Genomic DNA, 23,978 nt, shown 5'->3' with positions numbered 1-23,978 from the left:
AAGGCCAGCCTATGGGCTCTGTGCGCCAACCAAAAAAAAGAGAATTTTTACTACTTTTAAAGGGAATATACATCATTTGCTTTTGCTGTAATTTTCAGAAATGGATGGAATTGGGGGGTTGGAAATATATAGCAAATATAGTTACACTGACTTTTTCGAGGTTTTGGGTTCGAAAATGCTATAAAAACCAAGAAACACAATCATTTTCCTGTAGTCTGGTTCCCTGACTCCATATAAGAAGAAACAGAGCAGTTTACATACGTTGGGGAATTGTAAGGTCAGGGAACCAGTCTAGCTGGCGTGTACCCGTTCATACATGTAGGTGTGTAATCGATTGCAAACAAGTGCGATGGTCAATTGGGGCCAGTATTTGAAAAAAATCGCTGGTCGGCCAACCAGCATTGGAAATTGATACGAAAATACCACTTTTCTTGAAAATGACAGTATACCAGGTGCCATGATTTTACAGGATGCTTTACACTGTCATTCACTAACAGTCCAGCAAGGTATTTCAAACTGATTTGGTAGTTTTATTTTTTGATGTTTGCAAATGTTGTATTTTCCCTTTAAGAGCCCCATGGACGGGACACCACGTGTGCATACTGTACAAATTCTATGTACATGTAGGGCATTCTTTTCATTTTGGTAATTTCGTTGCACAGAGCGAAATAGACCAAGTAATTAGTAAAACATGCAACAAATATCATGTACGCATACAACAATTGAACACAATCTGGCAGTTATTTTTGTTAAAGTTAATGATGTGTTCGAACATGATCATGAAGAAAAGACTTTGATGAGCGTGATATATATTGTTACTTTTTAAAAACAGGAAGAACAGGAACTCGTATGCCAGTCTGTTGCTTCACATGCTGCAGAAGGGTCTCGTAGAGGGCCCATTTGCCCATAAACCGCAACCCGGACCACTGGCTACATTACCTGCCCATATGGTAAGACAGACATTTAGTCCATAAACCTGTATGTAAGCTACAGGGTGAGTAATAAAAAAACGAAACAAAAAAGTCAGGACCATTGTTCTAGTAAAGTTCTGCATGTAGCAATTTCAAAATCTAGGATATGAAAGTCCAATTCATAAGCTTTCTTTTAGTACAAGAATCATTCAAATCACTCATATACTTCTCAAGTTACGGAATTTTAAACACAACCGCTGTTTTAAGGTTCTGTCCCTGGATCACCAAAAAGTTGAGTGTTCTTTCAGCAAAATGAAAATAAATCGCATACGGATGTGTGTGAATTGAGCTTTCATATCCTAGATTTTGAAAGTGCTACATGCAGAACTTCAGTAAAACAATGGTCCCGACATTTGGGTTTCGGTTTTTTTACTCACCCTGTATAGGCACTTTTGTGGCATTGCTCAAAGGCAATAGGAACATTGTAAATTACTCGGAAACAGCCCTACCGATTTACTGAGACCAACAAACCTTGCTCAGAGTGAAGATAAGGAGAGAACCAAATACCCTATGAAGTTATTCCGCCTGAACATGCTGAAATGGTATCGTTTCAAAGAAAACAATAACAGAAGGCAATTTTTAAAAATGTGCCGCAGGCACACTTTTTTATCGTGTGTTATCAATGGAATTGTGTTTGAACAAGGACCCCCCCCTCAAAAAAAAATAAAAAAATTATGGTATCCACTGAGCTGAAACTTCAACAGAGCAGTTGTCATGCACCCTACTTAAGATTTGGGGAAATTTTGTTACTTCAAATGAAAAAAAAACGAAAAAAACAACAACAAATGATCCTATGTACAGTTTAACACTTAGTAGAATAATTTCAACTGCAGCAGAAAATGATGCTAATCATTTACATTATAAGCACTGTTTCATGATGGGGATGTGCATACAAGTTGCACACATGGAGATCACTGGCAATGACTTCATTGTTCATGTTGTTAGCTGCCGTACCATTTACAACAGGGCATGCAGCTTTTTCTCTGCTTCACAAATATGCCATTAAAACAAATTCATAAATACCTCAGACAGTTTAGCTATTCCTATTGGTCAAGAGCCCGTCACGTGGCCGGTCTTAAACGGATGATAAAGACATGGCTAGCTGGTCTTAAATACTGTTCCAGTGTCACATAAAATGTGGACTCCTAAAAATCTAGTGCCTCTTACCATTTCATTGGTTGAACGTTCACAATCCTCACGTAGGCGTGCGCAACACTACCAGCGAGTCAGAATTTTATAGTTCTAAATTCAAAACGCAACGCCCCAGGTGCGTTCTGCGCGACATCGCGCAGAACATGCTACGCGCGCGTCAATCTCCATAATAGGGTTGTTTACATCTTACCCGCCAGCTGAACACTCCATTATTTTGCTAGAGGGATGTTTCAAAAAGCATGAAGTGAACTTGTTGAACAAAACCGGGATTTTTGAACGAATCATTTGATTTTTTTTACCGAAGAGGTATTTATGAATGGGAATAAATGTGTGCTTGGTCGGTATTTATCACTCTGTTTAAGACCGCTTAGAGTCTGGGTGCTGATAATTACCCTCGCCTCCGGCTCGGGTAATTATCAGCACCCAGACTCTAAGCGGTCTTAAACAGAGTGATTAAAACCTCCGGAGCACACATTTATTCCCTTATTAAAAATAATGTACATGTATACAGTCTTGTAAAGCTTGGAATCCCCTCTCTTTTTTTGTAGGAATCTCCTCTCTTTTTTGTAACTTCCCAGTTGCATGCCTGTTACCATCGATTGTGTACTGTACTTTAATACAAGCCCCTCTTTAGATTTGGTCAATTTAAAGTCAACATGGTCAAGAGTGCTTCCAAAATGGCTTCAGCAACCTAAAGCAGACTTGTCTTACATGTACTTCCAGTGACACTGTTTTTTTCCTCTAGTTTTGAACAGTATCTTTCTATAGAATATGCGATTTTCTGATGAATTTTACAGCTGATGCCATGCGAATCAACATGGTTTTGTACGTTCATGGTGCGTCGCAGTGATGCCATCGCTATTTTCATGTTGTGTTTTGTCGTCCTCATTATTACCTCAAAACTTCCCTCAAAAAAAATCAAAACCCTGCCCCCTATCCATGACACTCCTGTTGGTTTTAAATGTCACTAACGAGTTTGGTAAGTCCAATAACCTAAAAGTTGTTTTTTGTTCTCTGTAAATTAAGTGTACACAATCGCCCTGTTACTGGTATAGCAATTGAGTCCCTCACAATAAATCCTCACAAGTCCATCACAAGCTGACCACAAGTCATCTAGTCGCAAGTTAAAGCTATAGTCCATCATTTGTAATTAGTGCATTTTGTTCGTTTGAAGCAACAAAAGTGTTCAAAATCTAAAGAAGGATACTGAACAACTTACTTGATGAAGTTTCAGCTCAGCTTCAGCTTCATATTCTGAGAAAAACAGCATTCTAGGATCTCAATTTAAAATCAAAAGTTGCTAAATCATGTTTCAAATTGTTTTGAATTGCAGCTTTACGCGATGTTGCGCACTGATCCAACGAATTATAGCAACCGCGCGCGCCTGTGCGTCGTTCCAATGCTTGTGCACGCTGCGCCAAATAACAAAACGAACAACTAATTTAAATTTTCCTACGGTGCTTCTTAAGAAGCACCGTTGGAAATGCCTTCTTTCGTTGATTTCTTCAAAATGAGAGCTTGCCAGAAAGGATCATTTCACAGGGAGTTTAGTCCCCTTACTATCTTTCAACCAGTATGTTTTTCAACAATAATTATGCCGGTTACATTTTTGGATAGCTGCAAATGATGGACTCGGGCTTTAAGTTACACAGTGTTCGCATAATCTGTGACAAAAGCATTCCTTTTATAATTGTTCATCAACTACTGCTTACTGCACGTTGATCCCCATTACTGTCCTCTCGTATTCTATTATATAAATAATTGTAAGTTTAATCAATTTTTCTGCTTGTCAGTCCATTTACTTTGATGAGCCCGGGCACGTTTCATTCCCTGCGAGTGCTGAGAGCGGTGCGAAATCTCTACCCGACTGGGTCTATGGTGAACTCAGTGATAACAGTTCCAGCTCTGTCACTCAGCCCACTGCGACCTCAACATTACAGGAGAGATATCATGGCACTACTGGCTCCTGGACCCACAGGTGAGCGTCATTTTGGGAATCGTGTTGTCGTTTCTGTAATGTTTTTGTCTACGAACTCCCTGGGCAGTTGACCTATCGCGGTAGAACCGCAGTAGAATCGCGTCAACGCAGCTTGTGAAATATTGTCCAATTACATGATATACAAAAATTAAATGGACGCGGAATGCGCAAATCCTGAGACAAACAAAACTTAGGGTTGTCTAAGGCCAAAAAAATAGTTCTGCTTCCGATTACATGGCATTCGAAAATAGGGTAGGTAAGTAGGGATTTTTTTGGGGGGGGGGGGGCATTTTTTTTTATGTACGATCATATGGAGGCGTCCACGTGCAGTCAAGGGTAAAAGGTAAAAATTGATGGTTTTGGGGTTTTTTTTTCTCATTTTCCCATAAAAAAAATTAGGGTAGGGGCTGTCAGAATAGGGTAAGAAGGGAAACCGGAAGCAGAACTATTATTTTTTGGCCTAAGGGGCGTGGCTAACTCGCAAACGGCGATAGGTCAGTTACCCAAAACGGTACAAAAAGAGAGTTAGGCGGAACTTGATTGCATTGTCACCATACACCCGATGCTCACGCGATGATGCTACGAGTTTGTGCACATTCAGAAGAGGGCTGTGCATCAGAACCGGTTAATCGAGTAACCATGGTAACTGACCGCTGATGTCAGGAACTGCTTCCACATTATGCAGGCATGCAACTTTTCCTCGGATCAGCTGATTTCCTCTTTTTTTAATTCCCATGTGTGCCATTGACAATAGAAAAACACTGTACAAAGTCTTGGAAAGATTTGAATTTCCTCTTTTTTTGTGACTTCCCAGTTGCATGCCTGATTATGGAATTGAGTACCCGTAACCAACTTTACATATTACTTAGTAACTTCTCAGACAATGAAAAGGAAAGGTTTTGAATGAATGAATGAAAATCAGGCCGCATGGAAAAACAAAATTGAGTCACGTTGATGGCGCTTGCAAAAATGCAATTTACCTTTAAGCTACATGTACATGCATATAGCTCACTGTATTGCTATATTGATGCACTGATGCGGTAGTTTTATCGTGCGGACCTTTATGAACGATCTGTACAGCAACTTCAGAGATTTAAATTTTGGAGTTGGTTTTCTTTATCAGGTACCCAGGTACCCATGTTTTTTTTCCGATCGGGTACCCAACCCAATTCACGTACTACCCGCAAAATGCACCCCCCCCCCCCCCTTACCGGTAGTTCAGAATTAAATTGAGTGGTGTATACATGTACCGGCACATGTACCTTGCACCATACACGCAAACCAGTGTGCACATGCAATGTGTCCTGCACATGAACTCTCACCAGTATAGTCACAAACTGCTACTGTTCATGCACAGAATCCATAGTTAAATTCACTGACAGTGCTGGAAGGCTGAGGGCGTGCAACTATTTAGGTCACAGTTGTCATGGTTGTACCAAGCTGATGGAGTTCATAGAACTCCACAAAGATAGGGGAATTTCTGTCCTAGTTTCCCAAAATTGCAATAGCCAGTGAGAAGGGACACTCAGGGGGAAGCTGGGCTGTCGACAAATGCTCCAGTAAAAGTTGAAGAGGTTGTGGAATGCTCGAAGACATTTCCGTCATTTGTCGGGTATATGTAGCCTAAGGTGTGATGAAATAAAAACGACTATTGTGTCTGTCATGAAATGAGTACAAAAGGTACTTTTGACCCGAACGTGCAATTTGTGTGAAAGTCGTCGTTGGGGGCAGCAAACAAAACATAGTAAATCGTGACGTAATAAACAGGACTCCCGATGCAGCGTAGTATAAACGAGTCCTGTTTATTACGTCACGATTTACTATGTTTTGTTTGCTGCCCCCAACGACGACTTTTACACAAATTGCACGTTCGGGTCGAAACAGGACCAGAAAAACAGCTCTCAAAAGTACCTTTTGTACTCATTTCATGACAGACACAATAGTCGTTTTTATTTCATCACACCTTAGGCTACATATACCCGAAAAATGACGGAAATGTCTTCGAGCATTCCACAACCTCTTTAAAAGATCCAACTTTGAAACAGTGAGTGCAAAGTCCTCATGTCTTTGCTACACAGCGTGCGAGTATGCCGCAGTCATAGTTATATTGCAAAATACAGTAATCGCAGCTGACTATTCATATTGGTCTACAACTGACTGTCCAAAATTATGTGAGATCATCATGTTCATATGCGCATGTAAATAACATCAGAAACAATGAATACATGAACGTATATTGGATGAAATCAACATACATGTACATGTGTTGACATTATAGTAAATGATAATCGGATGTGTTTGAATGCAGGAGAAGCCGAACCGAGAATGGTGTAGTGTCAGCAACTGCAGCTGGAGACAAGGACTACCACAGTCATGTAGACAAGACACGGGTAAGACATCAATACTCATACTCTCAGCATTCATTCAATAATCATAACCCTGGTAAGTCCTTCAAGAACAAGATTTTAAGGCTTTTTTTAAAGGTATAGTCCATCATTTGTAATTTGTGCATTTTGTTGGTTTGAAGCAACAAAAGTGCTCAAGATCTAAAGAAGGGTGCTGAACAACTAACCTGATGAAATTTCAGCTCAGCTTTAGCTGTATATTTTGAGAAAAACAACATTCTAGGATCTCGATTCAAATCAAAAGTTGCTGAATCATGTTTTGAATTGGGCTTGAATTCAGCGTCCGATACATGTTCTCACTAAGCCGATTGTAGCTGCGCGACATCGCGTATTATAGCAACCGCGCCCGCGTGTGCGTCGTGCCAATGCTTGCGCGCTTCGCCAAATAACAAAACGAAATACTAATTTGAATTTCCTACGGTGCTTCTTAAGAAGCACCGTTGGAAAGGCCTTCTTTTGTTGATTTCTTCAAAATGACAGCTTGCCAGAAAGAATAATTTTACAGGGAGTAATAGTCCCCTTACTTTCTTTCAACCAAGTATGTTTTTCAACAATAATTACGCCAGTTACTTTTCGGATAGCTGCAAATGATGGACTCTGGCTTTAAGTAGCAGATATTGGCATGGTTGTTGGTGTCATTTGTGTGTACACTTTCTTTTATGCGTCAAATTTTTCTTGGGGGAAAAAGGTTCACACCTGATTCTGGTGTGTCACTTCTTGTACAAACAAACCTCTTGGACAATGTAAAAGAAAGGTTTTGAATGTCTTTTGTGGGCAATTTTCAAATGAAAACCAGGCTTCATGGGAAACAAAACATATTTCATGTTTATGACAATCACGATAATTGCAGTTTACACCTTAACCATAACAGAACTCAACCCATCAAACCCCAATGCCATGTTTTGTTGGAATCTGTCAGGATGGGTACAGTACCCCTAAACTGACAGTCTTTTACATTTGGTTGGCACACCTCCAGAATCATAGTCAGAAATATGTGTGTGCAGTTGCCCATATGGTGTTGGAATTTGCCAGGATTGGTATGGTTCCTATTAAATCATGCTCGGGAGTTATAAAGTTCACCATGTTCACTGTGAACACGTGTATCTTGCTGTATTGACCCACGGATTTGGTAGTATATGTCGTGGGCCCTTTACATAGTGTATGAACAATCTGAACACTGAGCAACTTCCGAGATTTGAGATTTGAGCTTTTATTAGAGTATTACTATTAGGAAGTACATGTAGAACACAAATCATGGAGAAATTACCATACCAGCGATGTGTTTTGTACTGTGTGAAGCTGATCAGATGATGAAAGATTTATAAAAAAAAATCTGGATACTTTTAACTTTTAGAGAGATGCCAATGAAGAGATGTTTGCGTATGACTCCAGTGGCATGTCTCCAACAAAGACATCTTTTCGAGGTAAAGTTCTGCACAGACATTTAAATGACTATCAATATTGTATGTTTTCAGAAGGAAAATTTGACTCCAAATCTAAAGTGTTTACCTGAAAATGAGATGGCACAGAAATTCTGCAAAATCCTTCAAAACCAAGGAATAAAAGGGAAAACCACCCGTTGCTAAAGTTTTGTGACAACTCCTCGTGCAGCGGCGGGATGTGAAAATGCCAGTTCAGTGACTTCACTATTGGTCTAAAGAGGGTACCGGCGGTTCAAAATCGCTATACCGAACGATCGTTATTACAAACACTTTCTGTGGATCCCACGATGTTCGTTATAACGGCGTTCCACTGTATACTCTATTTACCACCAAACAAATGGTGAACTTGGGTCCAGATCATTCTGACTCACCCTGTACATGTACACGCCATTTTGTTGCCTTTTAGCCAATAGTTCGCTCAAAGAAGGAACAATGATGCGGAGACAACATGAGAAGGAGTTAGAGATGAGGAAACAGATGATGGAAGCTCAACACCATGAAGAGAAGTTACGGTTACAACAGCGACATGATGAAGCTATACAGAAGGTATATAGAGCCACACTTGTGGCTTGTCATCGCAAAAAGTCAATTTTTTTAATTCTCATTTGCGTTTCATGCATTCTGTTTATTTCCAATAAATAACACCACTCAAGATCCAAAGAAGAATGTTCAAAACCTAACCCGTCGAAGTTTCAACGCAGTAGATACTACACTTTTAGAGAGAGAAAAAAATTGAAAAACCATGCACAACCTTTTGATCACGATTCACCATTTTTTTAATATAATTTTTATTTGCAACGAGCAGTCATTTGATTGATCATTGTAAATCACCTGCATTGGTTGTTTTCTTCAAAATGACAGCAAGCCATACAAAATAATTTCACGGGGTGTTTAGTACCAGTACGATCTTTATTCCATGTATACTTTTGATAATAATTCGCTAGGTTACTTTTGGGATAAATGCAAATGATCCTATATGCCTATAAGTAGTGATATATTTGCTCTTCTATATTTTGCAGAAAAGGCGAGCTTTCCAATGGTGTATAACTTTCGGGGATGCTCATTTATTTAGTAACGGAAATACAGACTACATGTACCAACTTTATTAATATATAGTGATTGTGTAGTAAATCCGGTGGCTTCGCATCTTTGTTTTTCCAAAATTCGTTGTGGACAGGAGAAAGGCTTCTATGGAAATGGGTCTAAAAGAGGTTTCATAAAAGTTTGACGGAACTAGGGGGAAAATTTAATTGTTAATTTCTGTTAAATTTAGATTCTTGATCGCAAGAACTCTGAGATGGAGGACATGAAGAACCACTACCGAAGCAAGAGCAAAGAAATGGATACAACGATCAGGAAACTAGAGAGAAAAGGTAAGATCATCTGAGGAATTAACCTGTTTGCGATTGAACTTGAGCATTGCAGTTGGTAAATGGTTGTCCCAGTATTTGTGAAGAAGGTTTTCCTTATATGTGAGGCATTCTGGCAAAATGAGACAGAACTGGGCACGGGATGCAGTGGAGAAAAATGCAGAAACCAAATGGGTGTGATTTTGCTTCGATTTTCAGATTTATTGATATTTGTTACCGTTGATAAGTCTACTACATATCTAGAACTGAGTATTAAATTATGCATGCAGGTACCAAATGCCAAATAAATACCATAGGTGCTGTGCCCACTTATATGCTGAAGTACTGCATACTGCAGTTTACTACCAGTAGTATTTTGTAGCTTTAGGTGAGGTTAGGGTTAAAGAACCTATGGGCTCCGTGCACAAGTACCCCTTCAACGGCTAGAAAAGGAGAGTTGGGGAGACCTAGACTGGTTCCCGGACAATCCACTGGGTATTTTGAATGATCCAAAGTTATTGGGGGCGGGGATTAGTCTGGGAGAGCATCGCAAGTTAAATTTGAACGTATTCGTGAGCCAACGACAACTGACGCTCATGTGCATACATGTAGCTTTGTGCACATTCAGGATAAATTAGGTCTTGCGTACTGAATACTGGAGTCGTATAAAGCGCACGTATCTACCAGCAATAGGTATTTTAGGTGCTGGAAATTATGTCTATTATTAAAGACAGGTAAATGAAGTTGATGAGAAATATGAGACCCATTATCTAGCACCTTATGTATAAGGGTTTACAAGGTGCTGCGGCGCATATTGCAGCTACTGCCAGAAACACCGGGGCAAACCCCTTCTTTCGCGCGCGAACATGGCAAACAGTGCAAACCCCTACGTCTCGCGCGAACCAGTACAGTACGTACACGCGGCGTCCCGTCCAAGGGCCTCTCAAAAGTGGTAAAAACGCATCCTCTCTTATTGGCGCACATAGTCCATATTATACAACACCTGAATAAATCCCCGTCATCTGATTGATGGACCGTTGATCACATGTCATTGAATTATTCCTACCAATGCACGGCGCGCGTGGCGCGCAGCGCACATTGCAATGGAAGTACTATTGCACTGTGATTAGAAGTACCATTGCACTGTCACTGCACATGTTGCCGAAGGTGGCGCTGTGGTGTTTAAATTGGCAATAAAAATTCTGGACTTATTGAATTGTTTATTAAAGTTCTAAACTTAAGGAAAAGTTTTAAATTGAGATAAATTAAATATGATAGTTCTCAACCTGTTGAGCAGTTTGCATAAATTAAATATGATAACTCTGAACTTGTCAAACTTGTAAACAATTTTTAACTTGAATAAATTGGCTATTAAAAGTCAACTAATCAGATGACGAGGATTCATCCAGGTGTTATATAAAACAAATAATGAATGTTTCACGTTCGTGCAATAGAAAGAATAATTTCATTCGGTGACAGATGAAATGTTCCATTCCACTCGGCTATGGAACATTTCATCTGTCACCTCATGAAATTATTCTTACCATTGCACTCACAAACATTCATTATTTGTATACTGGTAAAGAGTGGCACTGTGTGTCCTGGTCAAGTCAAATGGTTATTGAAGTGCTGCGTTGCACTATTGCAAAATGAAAATAGAGAATTCCATATGCTGTGAATATTGTAGAAATAACAATTTTAAGCATTGATTCCTAATATTTTTCTATTTATTTGTCTCTGTAGTTCAAACCCTGGTGAAAGAATCAGCTATGATACGTGACAGCAGGGACCAGCAAATTGCAGAGCTCAAGAAAATGGTAGAACACAGCGACCAGTCAACTCAGAATGAATACGAAACAAAGGTAGGCTCAAACCTGTTGACGAAAGTGTTGATACATACTTTTAGAAGTTTCTCTTTTGCGATTGGTTGACAGCCTGTCATGTGATGTGCATTATTACGACAATATGGTAACTTCTTCTAGGTAGACACTTTCTAGTAAACTTATTTTACATTAGGGAAGCATTTGTCATTTAGGGAGACATGTTAGTGTCACCCTTAAGGTTTTAACTACCATTTCTAGAACAAATTTCACCTTCGCAAGTTGCTTAAAACGATTCCATAGGTCGAGAGTAGTATAATTAAAAAAATATTGTTATTAGTTGTTATTATTTATTTGACCTCAACGGTACAAATACCAACAAAAATATACAGTATAAATAAAACAAAACTAGACATACTAAACAAATATCAGATGAATTACAGACAAAATGGCTATGTACAATACAGGGTGGCCCAAAAAAAACGGGAACGGCATAGTCTTGAGACTCAAGCCACCTGTACCAATGGATGGAGAACCTTTTTCGAAGAAATATGATACCAAGAGCTCCCGATTCGGTCCAGTAGTTTTTGCTGCAGAGCCTATTTTGTGAAGCACACATCTTTTAATGTGGGTATTATTACATGACAATTAATCCCTCTATCCAATAAGTCAAATTCGCAGGCGCGGTTTAGTATTAAACATATTTTTGGACAAAATGATTCCTGACTTTGTTTTACAAAATAGGCTCTAGAACAAAAGCTGCTAGACCGAATCAGGTGATCTTGGTATCGTATTTCTTTTAACAGAATTCCCCATGCATTGGTATAGGTTGTTGGAGTCTCAGGGTAGGGGAAGTACGGCATTCCGTATTTAGGGCCACCCTGTATAGACGATGACAGGAGGACAACTAGATGAGCATGGTTAACAGCAGTATTATTATACAGAAAAAGACTGAATAATGATTGTATGAGGGGAGCATGCAAGTATGGGAGTCAGTCTGGGGAGGAGACAGAACACTGTCAAGTAAAAAAACTAAAACAATAAGCCAATACTATGCACGGAGTTAGGAGGGGTGGGAATATTTACAAATAGGGTTATGGTAAGGCTTTTGTTTGTAAAGTCTATTTGAATGTCACTAAGGTACCATTTCTCGGTCATTATTAGAACCCTTTTATGAAGTTGTACATTGTAGTCCTTCATATTAAATGAAACAGTAAACTCACATTTCTTCAACAATGATCATCAAGTGAATTAAGAACAGGCCACTATCTATTTAGACATTGATAATAAGCCATTTGCGTGTTAAATTTGAATAAAATCTGGAACGCTGACTTAATACAATGCTTTGCACGTTTTAACCTAGCATTCTCCCGACCAAAGAGACTGTTACTATATCACGTGATTCGGGGCAAGCCTTATGCTAGCAACCCCCAGCTCCGGCATGGTCTGGTGTCTTTGTGCCATTCTCACCCATTGTGAACGATGTATTGGTGCTGAGCGTCTCTTACGTAACTATGCAAGAGCTTGCCCCGAATCATGTGATTAGCAACAGTGTCTTTGGTCTGGAGAATTCACAGTTAAAATGTGCCAAGCATTCTGAGCAAGTCATTGTACCAGACGTTTTTCAAATGTAAATCCCAAAGGGTATAGGTTACTCACAAATGGCTTATTGGGGAACCACCAAGATAGGGCTAGATAACTCAGTTGGTAGAGCGCCGGAACGGTAATCTGGAGGTCGCAGGTTCAAACCCCGCTATAGTTAATTTCTTTGCTTACATGTAGTGTCATCATTAGTCAATCAACTACATCTAAAGCTCAATGCAATTCTAAGAAATCTCTTAATTTCATGGAGTAAAACTACAGAAAGTTTGTTTGAATTTCCGGTTGTAGGAAAGGATTGGTTTATGTTTTCTCAGCTGTTTGTTTGGGGGAAACTGTGCTGTTTATAAATATGTCAAAATGTAACAAAACATTTTCCAATGTCACAAAAAGACCTGAGCTGCATATTTCTCACAATGCTTTTGTTTCAGCTCCATGAAAAGACTGCCGAGTTCGAGCAGGAGAAGTTTGAAATGCAGAAACAGCACACCAAAGCAATACAAGAAATCTTAGACGATACCAACGTTAGACTGCACAAGATGGAGACCGAGTACAGCGAGCAGGTCGACCAGCATGTAGGCTTTTACCAAGGCTTAATTGAGATAATAGAGTCAATACTCGACTGGTCATACTTAATTCACAATTTTTAGTGACTCCATTTGCAGGCGTGCAAAGTTTCCTTGCATCCGCTGATTTCCTCGTCTTTTACTTCTCATGAATGACATTACAAACTGAAAAATACTGTACAAAGTCTTGTGTGGTTTGGAATTTCCTCGTTTTTTCTAAATTCCCAAGTGCAAGCCTGCATTTGTCTAGAGTCTCTTCAAGCAAATGACTTGACTCAGTTTGAGTCACTTTTTTGGTGACTTTGTTTGAGTCACTTTTTTGGTGACTCAATTTGACTCAAATCATCACAGGCAATGTCCTGACTCGACCTGAGTCACAATTTTAGGTGATTCGACTGGTCGTCATTAGAAGCAACTGGGTTGACTCAACTTGAGTCACAAGTTTCAGTGACTTGACTTGAATCAATAAAGGCCAATTTGTAGACTGAACATGAGTCACATACTTTTGTCAATCACGTACACTTTTCAGTTACTCGACTGGACTGGCATCTTACCTGCCAATGACTTGAATGGACTCGAGTAACTTAGAGCAGAAGACTTGACTTCACTTCAGTCAAATACTCATTAACACTGAAGTCCTTAAAATGTGAAAAATATATATTTTTTTGATTTCTAATTATAAATTTCTACTTCATGTCATGTATGTAATAGCTGGCTTGCAGGCTTACACTTTATTCTTACATGCATTTAGTTTCTGGTATTGAACAAAGACTTGCTCAAAACTGCTCATAGCACGGTAGCTCGCAAACCTGCAGAAACCTGCAGAGAGAACATAACGAAGAATTTACAGTTTGAGAGGTTGGAGAAAAACTCAAGAAGAATTGTTCTGGGGAAAACCATATAATCAGGTAGGAACTGAAAACCAAATCCACCTGCTGACTGTAGGAGGGAATCGAACCCAGGCCATACAGGTGGAGGGCAACGAAAGTGTTAACTACTGTACCAAATCTAACTTAATGATTCAAGTCGCTTTTCGTGATAACTGAATGTTACAGGCTGAAGTTATCAGAGACCTAGAGGCCAGGATAACGCAAATAAGCCAGGAATCGGAGAAGCACAACAGAGCCCAGGCTGAACAGGGACGAGAGAAAGCCGAGTTGGAGAGGAGAAACATGCTACTGAGTGCTGAGCTTGAAAATATCAGGACCAGGTAATAAAACAAGGAATCAGATTCCTAGACAAGTATCAAGTGTAAAGTACTAATTTAAAAGTGGAACAAAGAAATTGACTGGAGCAGAGTTTGAACCTACGACCTTCAGATTGCCGTTCCATTGCTGTACCAACTGAGCTATCAATCCCTCTATTGGCCGTTCTACATTTTGTTCAGGGGGCGCTAGTCAGAAGCCATAAACCTAAAGTGTAAAGGAATAAGGGCATTTCATGATACCATGCCCTCCATAAGGTTATCGTAGAGAGGCCATTTTTGCTGGTCATTATAGGAAAACAGTTGACAAATGCCTGCCAAAGAGTACTCTTTTTGCACAGGGCAGAGTAATTTTCTTGTTTGCTTTTTTTTTTACTTTTTGGCACCTACATTTGTAAACAATGGAGGATAAATGATTCACAACAGGATGGTGTATGAAGGAGGTAAATGTGAAAAGGAGCACACTGTATCGTGAATCAGTCTTATTGAATAATTTTATTGTTTTAGGGTGTACTCGTACATCTGCCCCTGTATATTTTTTGTGATATTAAAGGCCTATTATATATTAGATCAGTGGCTTTTAATGCACTCAAAATCCAAAGAAGAATGTTAAAAAACTTTACCTGTTTAAGTTTTGGCTTGGATATTACACTTTTCGAGTAAACAGTGAAAAATCATCACAACCTTAAACAAAAACACAAGTTCATTGATATCACTCTTTATTCCAAAAAATCTGTCAGTTGACTGATCATTGGAAATCACCTACCTGTCTTGATTTCTTCTAATAAAATGACAGCAAGCCAGATGGAATGTTTGCCCGGGAAGGGGGGGGGGGGGGGGGGATAGTACCAGTACGATCTTTAATCCAAGTAAGCTTTTTGACAATAATTTGGTATGTTGCTTTTGGAATAAATGCCAATGATCCTATAAGTCCTTCAAAAGACATACATGTCGGAGATAATGGACCAACAATTGACCAATTTCTGTGTATTTACTGCCACAAAGGTATGCTGAGGTTGAGAAGGCAGCTGAACAAGCCAGAGATGACCAGGAGATGGAAATGAGATCCATGAGAAACAAAACAGACGCCAGCATTGAGTTCATGAAAACAGAACACAGCTTGTCTCTTGCCAAGGTATGGCTACAGTTTTCTGATTGTCTGTTGCATTTTCCAAGCATTTGGAGGTAGAGTAGATCATTTTCAGCTATCCAAAAAGTAACTGATGAAATTATCGTCGAAAAGCATACTTGGTTGAAAGATAGTAATGGCACAAATCTCCCTGTGAAATTATTCTTTCTGGCATAATGTCATTCTGAAGAAAATAATAACAGAAGGTCATTTCCAAAGATGCGTTTTTGGAAATTTCCGTTAGGCCAAAAAAAAAAAGTCTCCGGTTTCTGGTATGCGCGCGCGTCGCTGTAGCCATGCGCGTCGGCAAAGTGAAAAAGGTTTTTTTTCAATGAAAGATGATGTCTCAAAACCGCCAAACTCACTGGTTTGACTGGAATCCTGCTGCTGCACAATTTTAACGTGTTTTTAGATGGGGTTATGATCGAGAATAAGCTTTATGTGGCCTCTCTGGACTCCCATATATTTGCACTAAGTTTAGTCGGGCACCATTTGCAGTCATCAGTCGACATTTGAAGGAAAAAAGTCAGGTTAAAAAAAAAAAAAGCCGCGTCGCCGCACCACTTTTTGGACAAGCTCCATACCAGAAACCGGAGACTTTTTTTTTTTGGCCTTAGTAGTTCGTTTTTAATTTGGCTAAGCCCTGAATGGGTGTGCACAAGTGTTAACACAATGCACACGCACGCGTGCTTGCTATAATTCGTCGATGCATTGCGTGACATTGCGAAGCTGCAATATATTGAAGTAGAACGTGTCCCGGACGCTGATATCGGGCGCAATGCAAAACATAACTCGCCAACTTTTGAATTGAAATCAAAATCCTACAATTTTGTTTTTCTCAGAGTATACAGAATTCACTGAGCTGCAAGTTTATCAGGTTATTTGTTAAGCACCCGTCTTTAGATTTTGAGCGCTTTTGTTGCTTCAAATGAAAAAAAATTCACAAATGACAAATGATGTACTCTTACCTTTAATGGACGACTGTTTGCACATTTATTTTCAAGTTAATCAAAGAATTGATTGGAGCAGGGTTTGAACCTGCGACCTCCAGATTGTCATTCGTGTGCTTTACAATTGAGCTATCCAGCCCTATTTTTGGCAGTTCCCCCTTTTGTAAACGTCTTTGTTCTTTGCAGTGTCTTTGTCTGGATAGCTGAGTTGGTAGAGTTCAAAATGCGCTCCAGTCAATTTCTTTGTTCAGCTTTAAAATAATTACAGTCAATCATTTGTAATTTGTGCATTATGTTCGTTTGAAGCAAGAAAAGTGCTGAAAATCTGAAGAAGGGTGCTTAACAACTAACCTGATGAAATTTTAGCTCAGTGAATGCTGTATATTCCAAGAAAACAATATTCTAGGATCTTGATTTCAAATCAAAAGTTGCTGTGTCATGTTTTGAATTGGGCCTAAATTCAGCGTACGAGACACATTCTCACTGAGCCGATTGCAGCTACGCGATGCCGCGCACTGAACCGACGAATTGAAGAAACTGCGCGAGCATGTGCGTCGTGTCCACGCTTGTGCGCGTTTCACCAAATAAAAAAAAACGAACTACTAAAGGAAATTTCCATCGATGCGTCTTTAGACGCATCGCTGGAAAGGCCTTATTCATTGTCTTCTTCAAAATGACAGCTTGCCAGGAAGAATAATTTCACATGGAGTTTAGTCCCATTATTATCTTTAAACCAAGTATACTTTTCAACAATAACTACGTCAGTCACTTTTTGGATTGCTGCAAATGATGGACTGAGCTTTAAATGAATCTATCTTGTGTTACAATATTAAGGAATTGCATTTTTAGAACTCATGCCTTCCATACTACAATCTGTAGTTGGCTTTTCCATAACACTTTTGGAAACACCATAATTTTGGTTCTGATTTGTTTTCCTTTTTCTTTTTTTCCCCCCATTTTTCTTATGGAATTAGTCTGTAGATACAATTCGTGAGCTGGAGCAACACATACAGGACTTGAAGCAACAGTTGCAAGATAGCGAACACCGAAGACAGCGTGAACTAAGGGTAAGAACTAACATTATCCTTGTTGAACAATACACAAAATATTGACTGCTTTTGAGTGGTATAGAAAACTAGTCCCCTCTCCAATGTTTAGTAGCCTGCAGCAGTTGTGGATGGTGAACACCACATACAGTGAAAACTCAGGGTAAGAACTTATATTGTTATATCGTGTGCTTGGATACTGTGATTTCATTGGTCTAGGACAGGCACGTGTCTGGTCAATAAAAATGCGTGTCGTTCACTGAGGGTGATATCGCACTGCATTCATTGCGCACATGTGTGGAACCTGCCGGCGCGCTAGCTTTGCGCATTGAGAACTGCAACGTCAAACGCTCAAAACCTTCAGTTATCAAAGGTTACATCTCAGTGATTTAATTTATTTCTCACACAGTACGTTACAACCTTTTATCTTTTTGACTTATTGGCACGATATAACAAAACAATTTTTGACCGCTGTGACGTGGGATATGCCGTTTTTAACCTCCTTCGCCTCGGGTGCTGTGCGACCCTCGGGTGTTAAAAACGTCATATCACACGTTACAGCAGTCAACAATTGCTGTTTCAGGTAGTACAATATTAACTGGCCCCCTCTACTGTTTACCAGCCAGCAACGGCAAGAACTCAGAGTAAGAAAATACTGCATCCTAGTTGAGCTACATATGAATATTGACTGCTTTTAGTAAAATAGTCAACTAGCCTCTCTCCCAATGTTTACCAGACTGCAACAGATGCAAGATAGAATTAATAGTCGTGATATCCTAGTCGAATAATATATACAAATATTGAATGCTTCGGATAGTGTAGTGAAACGAGCCTTTCTATTTGATCATGGATATTCTATTTCCCCTAGGCGAAGCCAAGGAAATATAAAATGCTCCTTGGATCACCAAGAGATAAAGCATTCAATATTTGGTTTATAACACTTCACTCACAAATTCTGCTTGGTTAAAATATTCAAAATAATTTAAATCTGAACATAGTTAAAATAAACTTCAGTGTCACTACAAAATTGGTGGGAAATGTATTTCTCTTTTCCAAACCCACCCCTTCACAAAATGGTTGAACCAAACTCTGTGGCGCGCTCTCTTGGGAGCAATACGCGCTAAGGTCAATGCACACACCAGCATGCATTTGCACAAAAGTATGGCGCCAGTGGTATAGTACTTTGGTTGCTAATGGTATACTACTTTGGTTGCTACGTGTATAGTACTTTTGGCCATTCACTGAAAGATAGCTAAAATACCATGTTATTCGCTCTCGGCCAATCAAGACACAGAATCTGTTGGTGAGGTGTTATAATATACAAATATTGACTGCCTCAAGTGATATAGTAAATCAGCCTTCTGTGGCGATTTCTGGGGCATGTACCAGAAGAAGAGCATTCAACAGAAAGAGCTTTTTTTTGTTATTTATATGGTTTAAATGTTTTTTTTATGTTATTTGTCATTGCTAAGGATCTGGAGTCCATGCTTAAACAGGACAAGCTGCATCAGGAAAATCTTCACGAGAAGCAGATAATGAGCTTGAGGTCCGAGCTGGAAGGAGAAAGACAAGACAATCACAACAAGATCCTGAAACTCCAACAGACAATCAGGTATTGATCAAATTTATAACGTGGCACAACTCTTAAGATAGTACTGTAAATTTTGTTTTACTTTAGACATTTAGACAACTGTAATCAATTCAAAGATTACCACATGGAATAGACCCCTCTCATAGACAGCCATCTTCGTAGGAAAATTACAACTGCGTATTCAACGCCATCAGGTGCGTTTACGTGCAGTGTGCAAAATGTTCTAAACATGAACGCATGTTGCTCAAAACTTCTTTGAAATACGGCACAGCCGATGCGTCACGAAAATTGGACTTCCAAAATGCCAATGCATGTGGCAAACTGTAGGCAGTGATGTTGTTTGAGAGGGATCTACATGTATTAGTGAGAATTTGTTTGAGATTTTAGACGTTAACCCAAGAGACTGCTGGTGTTTCTTTGTACCCACATGCCCAAAGATGATGCATTCTGTGAGCAGCTCGTGCCATGATACAGACGAACTTGCAAAAAGGGTTTTTTGTTTTGTTTTGTTTTTCATTCGTTTGTTTTTGAAATCAGTGGTCCTCCATTTTGCTAGGAACCATCCTTAACTCTAAACCCCTAGAGTGATTTACCGTGTTTACTATGAACCTTCCTCACTCCTGCAAATTCCAACATCATTATGGTAAACTGTACACAAAAACTGTAGGACTCTGAATATTGGTGGTATGCCTATCCCCATGTAAAGCATGATCAGTTCACTTGTACAGTATTCTAACAGATTCCAACAAACCCTGGTGTTGGAGTTTGACTGGATGGGGATTGTTAGGGTCAATCCACCAAATCCTCCAATGTAATGTAACCCAATGGCACTTTCTTCCTATAAACTTGACCTTCAAGTGACACCTGGCCCCATGCAAAGTGGTAGCAACTGGGCAGAACTGTCCTTGATCCTTCAAAATTCATCCAATAACCCCCCACCCTCAGCGGAATTTGAAGTATCTGTGAGGGTTGAGCAGTAGCCATACTGATAGTAGTCTAGTTTATAATTTTGAAATACTGACCCTTTAATAATGGTCCCAGAGGATTAGTCAAGTGTCCTCTTTGTATTAATCTTACTGACTGACTGACTGACTGACTCCCCCTTGTAAATTAGACGTGCTACCCTCACCTTTGCCCAACAGTTTGTTTCAGATGACTTCCTAGAACCCTTAGACCACATTGGTCTGCCTAGTCTTGTTTTCGGTTAAAAGTACAGTCCATCATTTGCAGCTATCCAAAAAGTAACTGACGTAATTATTGTTGAAAAGCATACTTGGTTTAAAGATGATTATGGGACTAAACTCCCTGGGAAATTATTCTTTCTTAGTGTCGTTTTGAAGAAATCAGTGACAGAAGGCCTTTCCAACGATGCGTCTAAAGATGCATCGTTGAAAAATTCAGATAGTAGTTCGTTTTTTTTTATTCGGCGAGGCGCGCGCAAGTGTTGACATTACGCACACGTGTGCGTGGTTGCTATAATTCGTCGGTTCAGTGCCCGACATCGCGTAGCTGCAATCGGCTCAGTGAGAACGTGTCTCGAACGCTGATTTCAGGGCCAATTCCAAACACAGGCATGAAACTTTTCCTCGGATCCGCTGATTTCCTCGTTTTTTACTTCTCATGAATGCCATTACAAATTGAAAAACACTGTACAAAGTCTTGTGTGATTCGGAATTTCCTCGTTTTTTCCTAAGTTCCCAGTTGCATGCCTGCAAGCATGACTCAGCAACTTTTGATTTGAAATTGAGATCCTAGAATATTGTTTGCTCTGAATATACAGCATTCACTGAGCTGAAATTTCATCAGATTAGTTGTTTAGATTTTTTTGATTTTGAGCACTTTTGTTGCTTCAAATGAACATAATGCACATAGTATACATATGATGGACTGTACCTTTATCATTTTGATGCATCTTGCAGAATCCAATGAAAAAATTTGGAACTCTTTCTTTGGTTTAGGGACAAGGATGAACAATTAGAGAAATTTGCTGAACTGCGGAAGATGCAGTCGCAGAAAGCGGAGAAGGCCCTGGAGGAGTTCAAGCAGCAAGTAGAGCATAACTCCAGCAGGATGTTTGACGACATGAAGGCACAGATGCAGAAAGTAGAAGCCGACCTCCTCCAGTCCAAGGAACTCAGGCAGACGCAGACTAGAGAGTATGCAAGACAGCTGGAACAAGAGAGGAAACGATTTGAGAAGCAGGTACACAAGTTTTTTAGGCAGTGTGTCTAAAGTGGTTACTTAAGGTTAGGCCAAATAAAAAAATTGTCGGTCTCTGGTCAGACCAAAGTTCAGGAATTGATGCGGCGACGCGGTTTTTTTTGTTTTTGTTTTTTTGCTTTTATTATGCCCCGCGGCGAAGCCGAAGGGGCATACTGTTTCCGCCTCGTCCTTCCGTGGGTGGGTGGGTGGGTGGGTGGGTGGGTGGTGTGTGTGTGTGTGGTGGGTGGGTGTGTGTGTGTCCGGACAAATCTTGTCAGCGCGATAACTTGAGAAATACTTAACATATGAACTTCAAATTTGGTTTGTGGATTGTTCTTGGTAATCCTAAGAAGCCTTTTGCATTTGGGGCCAAAAGGCCAAAGGTCAAGTTCACAGTGGCTAAAACAATACAAATCTTGTCAGCGCGATAACTTGAGAAATACTTAACATATGAACTTCAAATTTGGTTTGTGGATTGTTCTTGGTAATCCTAAGAAGCCTTTTGCATTTGGGGCCAAAAGGCCAAAGGTCAAGTTCACAGTGGCTAAAACAATAGAAATCTTGTCAGCGCGATAACTTGAGAAATACTTAACATATGAACTTCAAATTTGGTTTGTGGATTGTTCTTGGTAATCCTAAGAAGCCTTTTGCATTTGGGGCCAAAAGGCCAAAGGTCAAGTTCACAGTGGCTAAAACAATAGAAATCTTGTCAGCGCAATAACTTGAGAAATAATTAACATATGAACTTCAAATTTGGTTTGTGGATTGTTCTTGGTAATCCTAAGAAGCCTTTTGCATTTGGGGCCAAAAGGCCAAAGGTCAAGTTCACAGTGGCTAAAACAATAGAAATCATGTCAGCGCGATAACTTGAGAAATACTTTACATGTGAACTTCAAATTTGGTTTGTGGATTTTTTTTGGCAATCCTAAGAAGCCTTTTGCATTTGGGGCCAAAAGGCCTAAGGTCAAGTTCACAGTGGCTAAAACAATAGAAATCTTGTCAGCGGGATAACTTGAGAAATAATTAACATATGAACTTCAAATTTGGTTTGTGGATTGTTCTTGGCAATCCTAAGAAGCCTATTGCATTTGGGGCCAAAAGGTCAAGGGTCAAGTTCACAGTGGCTAAAACAATAGAAATCTTGTCAGCGCGATAACTTGAGAAATACTTAACATGTGAACTTCAAATTTGGTTTGTGGATTGTTCTTGGTAATCCTAAGAAGCCTATTGAATTTGGGGCCAAAAGGTCAACGGTCAAGTTCACAGTGGCTAAAACAATAGAAATCATGTATTTATTCTGAGATTATAGGGATTAGGGATTCATTCATATAAAACCTACAGAAGACACTAATGCTGTCAATGAATGTTCCATGTGACCAAGGTACATGTAAGTTGATGTTAAAAGAGTGGTGTTATGTCATGGGAACTGTCACCGTTGCGGGGCATTTGTGTTTGTAAACACACCTGACTTGTTTTCAAGCTGGGATTGTACAGACCAGGTGGATACTATTTTGCTTTTTGTGTCCTCATATACATGTACATTGGTGTCCCCCATCATTTGCCTTGGTGCCCTCCATAATTTGCCTTTGTGCAATTTCCCCATTCCTTGGTGCTCCTTGGTACAAAAATTTGAGATGGTGCGGCAATAGAGGGCGCTGTTGTAGCTACCGCAGAAAATTTGAAAAAAACAGATTGATGCGCATGATTAAAATCAACGCGCGCTGACCAGAGACCGACTATTTTGTTTTTGATTGGCCTTACTGTCAGTGGGTTCATATTTGAATACTTCAAGTCATATAGGATCATTTGCTCTGCTGTATTTTGTATGTTCCAATTATAACACCACTCAAAATCCAAAACCTAATCTATTAAAGTTTTAGCTCAGTGGATATAACACCTTTCGAGAAAACAGTAAAAAACCATGCGCAACGTTTTAATCACGAAACACAATTTTGAGCATTGTGCCCTTTATTTCCAAAAATTCAGTCAGTTGAATTTAACCTTTAGCCTGTTCTCGTCTCCTTTCTTTGTTGTCCAGGATTCTGTTCCATATAGTACGATAGGTACTGTTAAGCAGGGTCATGAAATTGGCTCCAGTTCTTTTGGAATTTTATCAATGTTTTGTTTTTGAAAAAGAAATCAAAAGTGAAATAAAAAATTTGCCTTTGCAGCTTTCTGATCAGGAGACATCACACATTGAGAAGGTAACCCAGCTAGTCCAGCAACAGCAGATGGAACGGGAATCGATGCAGCAGGAACACGAACGCATCCTGGCAGTCACCACAGACAGGCTACAGGGCAGGGTAGATGAAGAACATAAGCAGAGTTTACAACGGCAAGACAGGGATACAGCGGTAGGCATTACAGAGGAATTTTCATGATGTCGTAATCACTACGTCTGAAAGGCATATAGGATTCTTTGCTGTTCATGTGTTTTGTTCTTGTCCATTAATAACTCCAGACAAGATTCAAAGAAGAATGTTCCAAACCTAACCTGTTGAAGTTTCAGCCCAGTGAATATTCTAGTGAAAGCCATGCACAACCTTTGGATAACCAAACATGATTTCGTCCTTA

General features: G+C 39.6%; 1 protein-coding gene across 1 annotated transcript in view; it reads left to right on the top strand.

Annotated features, from left to right (window-relative positions):
• Positions 1 to 23,978, top strand: part of LOC119721347 (centrosomal protein of 112 kDa-like) — a 40,228-nt gene that overhangs the window by 4,106 nt on the left and 12,144 nt on the right. Inside the window, exons 4-17 of the mRNA XM_038191381.1 lie at positions 833 to 950; positions 3,917 to 4,101; positions 6,410 to 6,491; positions 7,861 to 7,930; positions 8,355 to 8,494; positions 9,222 to 9,321; positions 11,041 to 11,159; positions 13,148 to 13,291; positions 14,338 to 14,492; positions 15,492 to 15,621; positions 17,540 to 17,632; positions 19,084 to 19,223; positions 21,161 to 21,404; positions 23,576 to 23,758. Of these exons, the coding sequence (XP_038047309.1) occupies positions 833 to 950; positions 3,917 to 4,101; positions 6,410 to 6,491; positions 7,861 to 7,930; positions 8,355 to 8,494; positions 9,222 to 9,321; positions 11,041 to 11,159; positions 13,148 to 13,291; positions 14,338 to 14,492; positions 15,492 to 15,621; positions 17,540 to 17,632; positions 19,084 to 19,223; positions 21,161 to 21,404; positions 23,576 to 23,758 (1,903 nt within the window). The remainder of the gene's footprint in view (positions 1 to 832; positions 951 to 3,916; positions 4,102 to 6,409; positions 6,492 to 7,860; positions 7,931 to 8,354; positions 8,495 to 9,221; positions 9,322 to 11,040; positions 11,160 to 13,147; positions 13,292 to 14,337; positions 14,493 to 15,491; positions 15,622 to 17,539; positions 17,633 to 19,083; positions 19,224 to 21,160; positions 21,405 to 23,575; positions 23,759 to 23,978) is intronic.

This window comes from Patiria miniata, unplaced genomic scaffold (genome assembly GCF_015706575.1).
Source record: "Patiria miniata isolate m_02_andy unplaced genomic scaffold, ASM1570657v1 HiC_scaffold_13, whole genome shotgun sequence".
NCBI classification, from domain to species: domain Eukaryota; kingdom Metazoa; phylum Echinodermata; class Asteroidea; order Valvatida; family Asterinidae; genus Patiria; species Patiria miniata.
The sequence above is the reverse complement of the archived record's forward strand: the minus strand, read 5'-3'. Positions and strand labels throughout refer to the sequence as shown.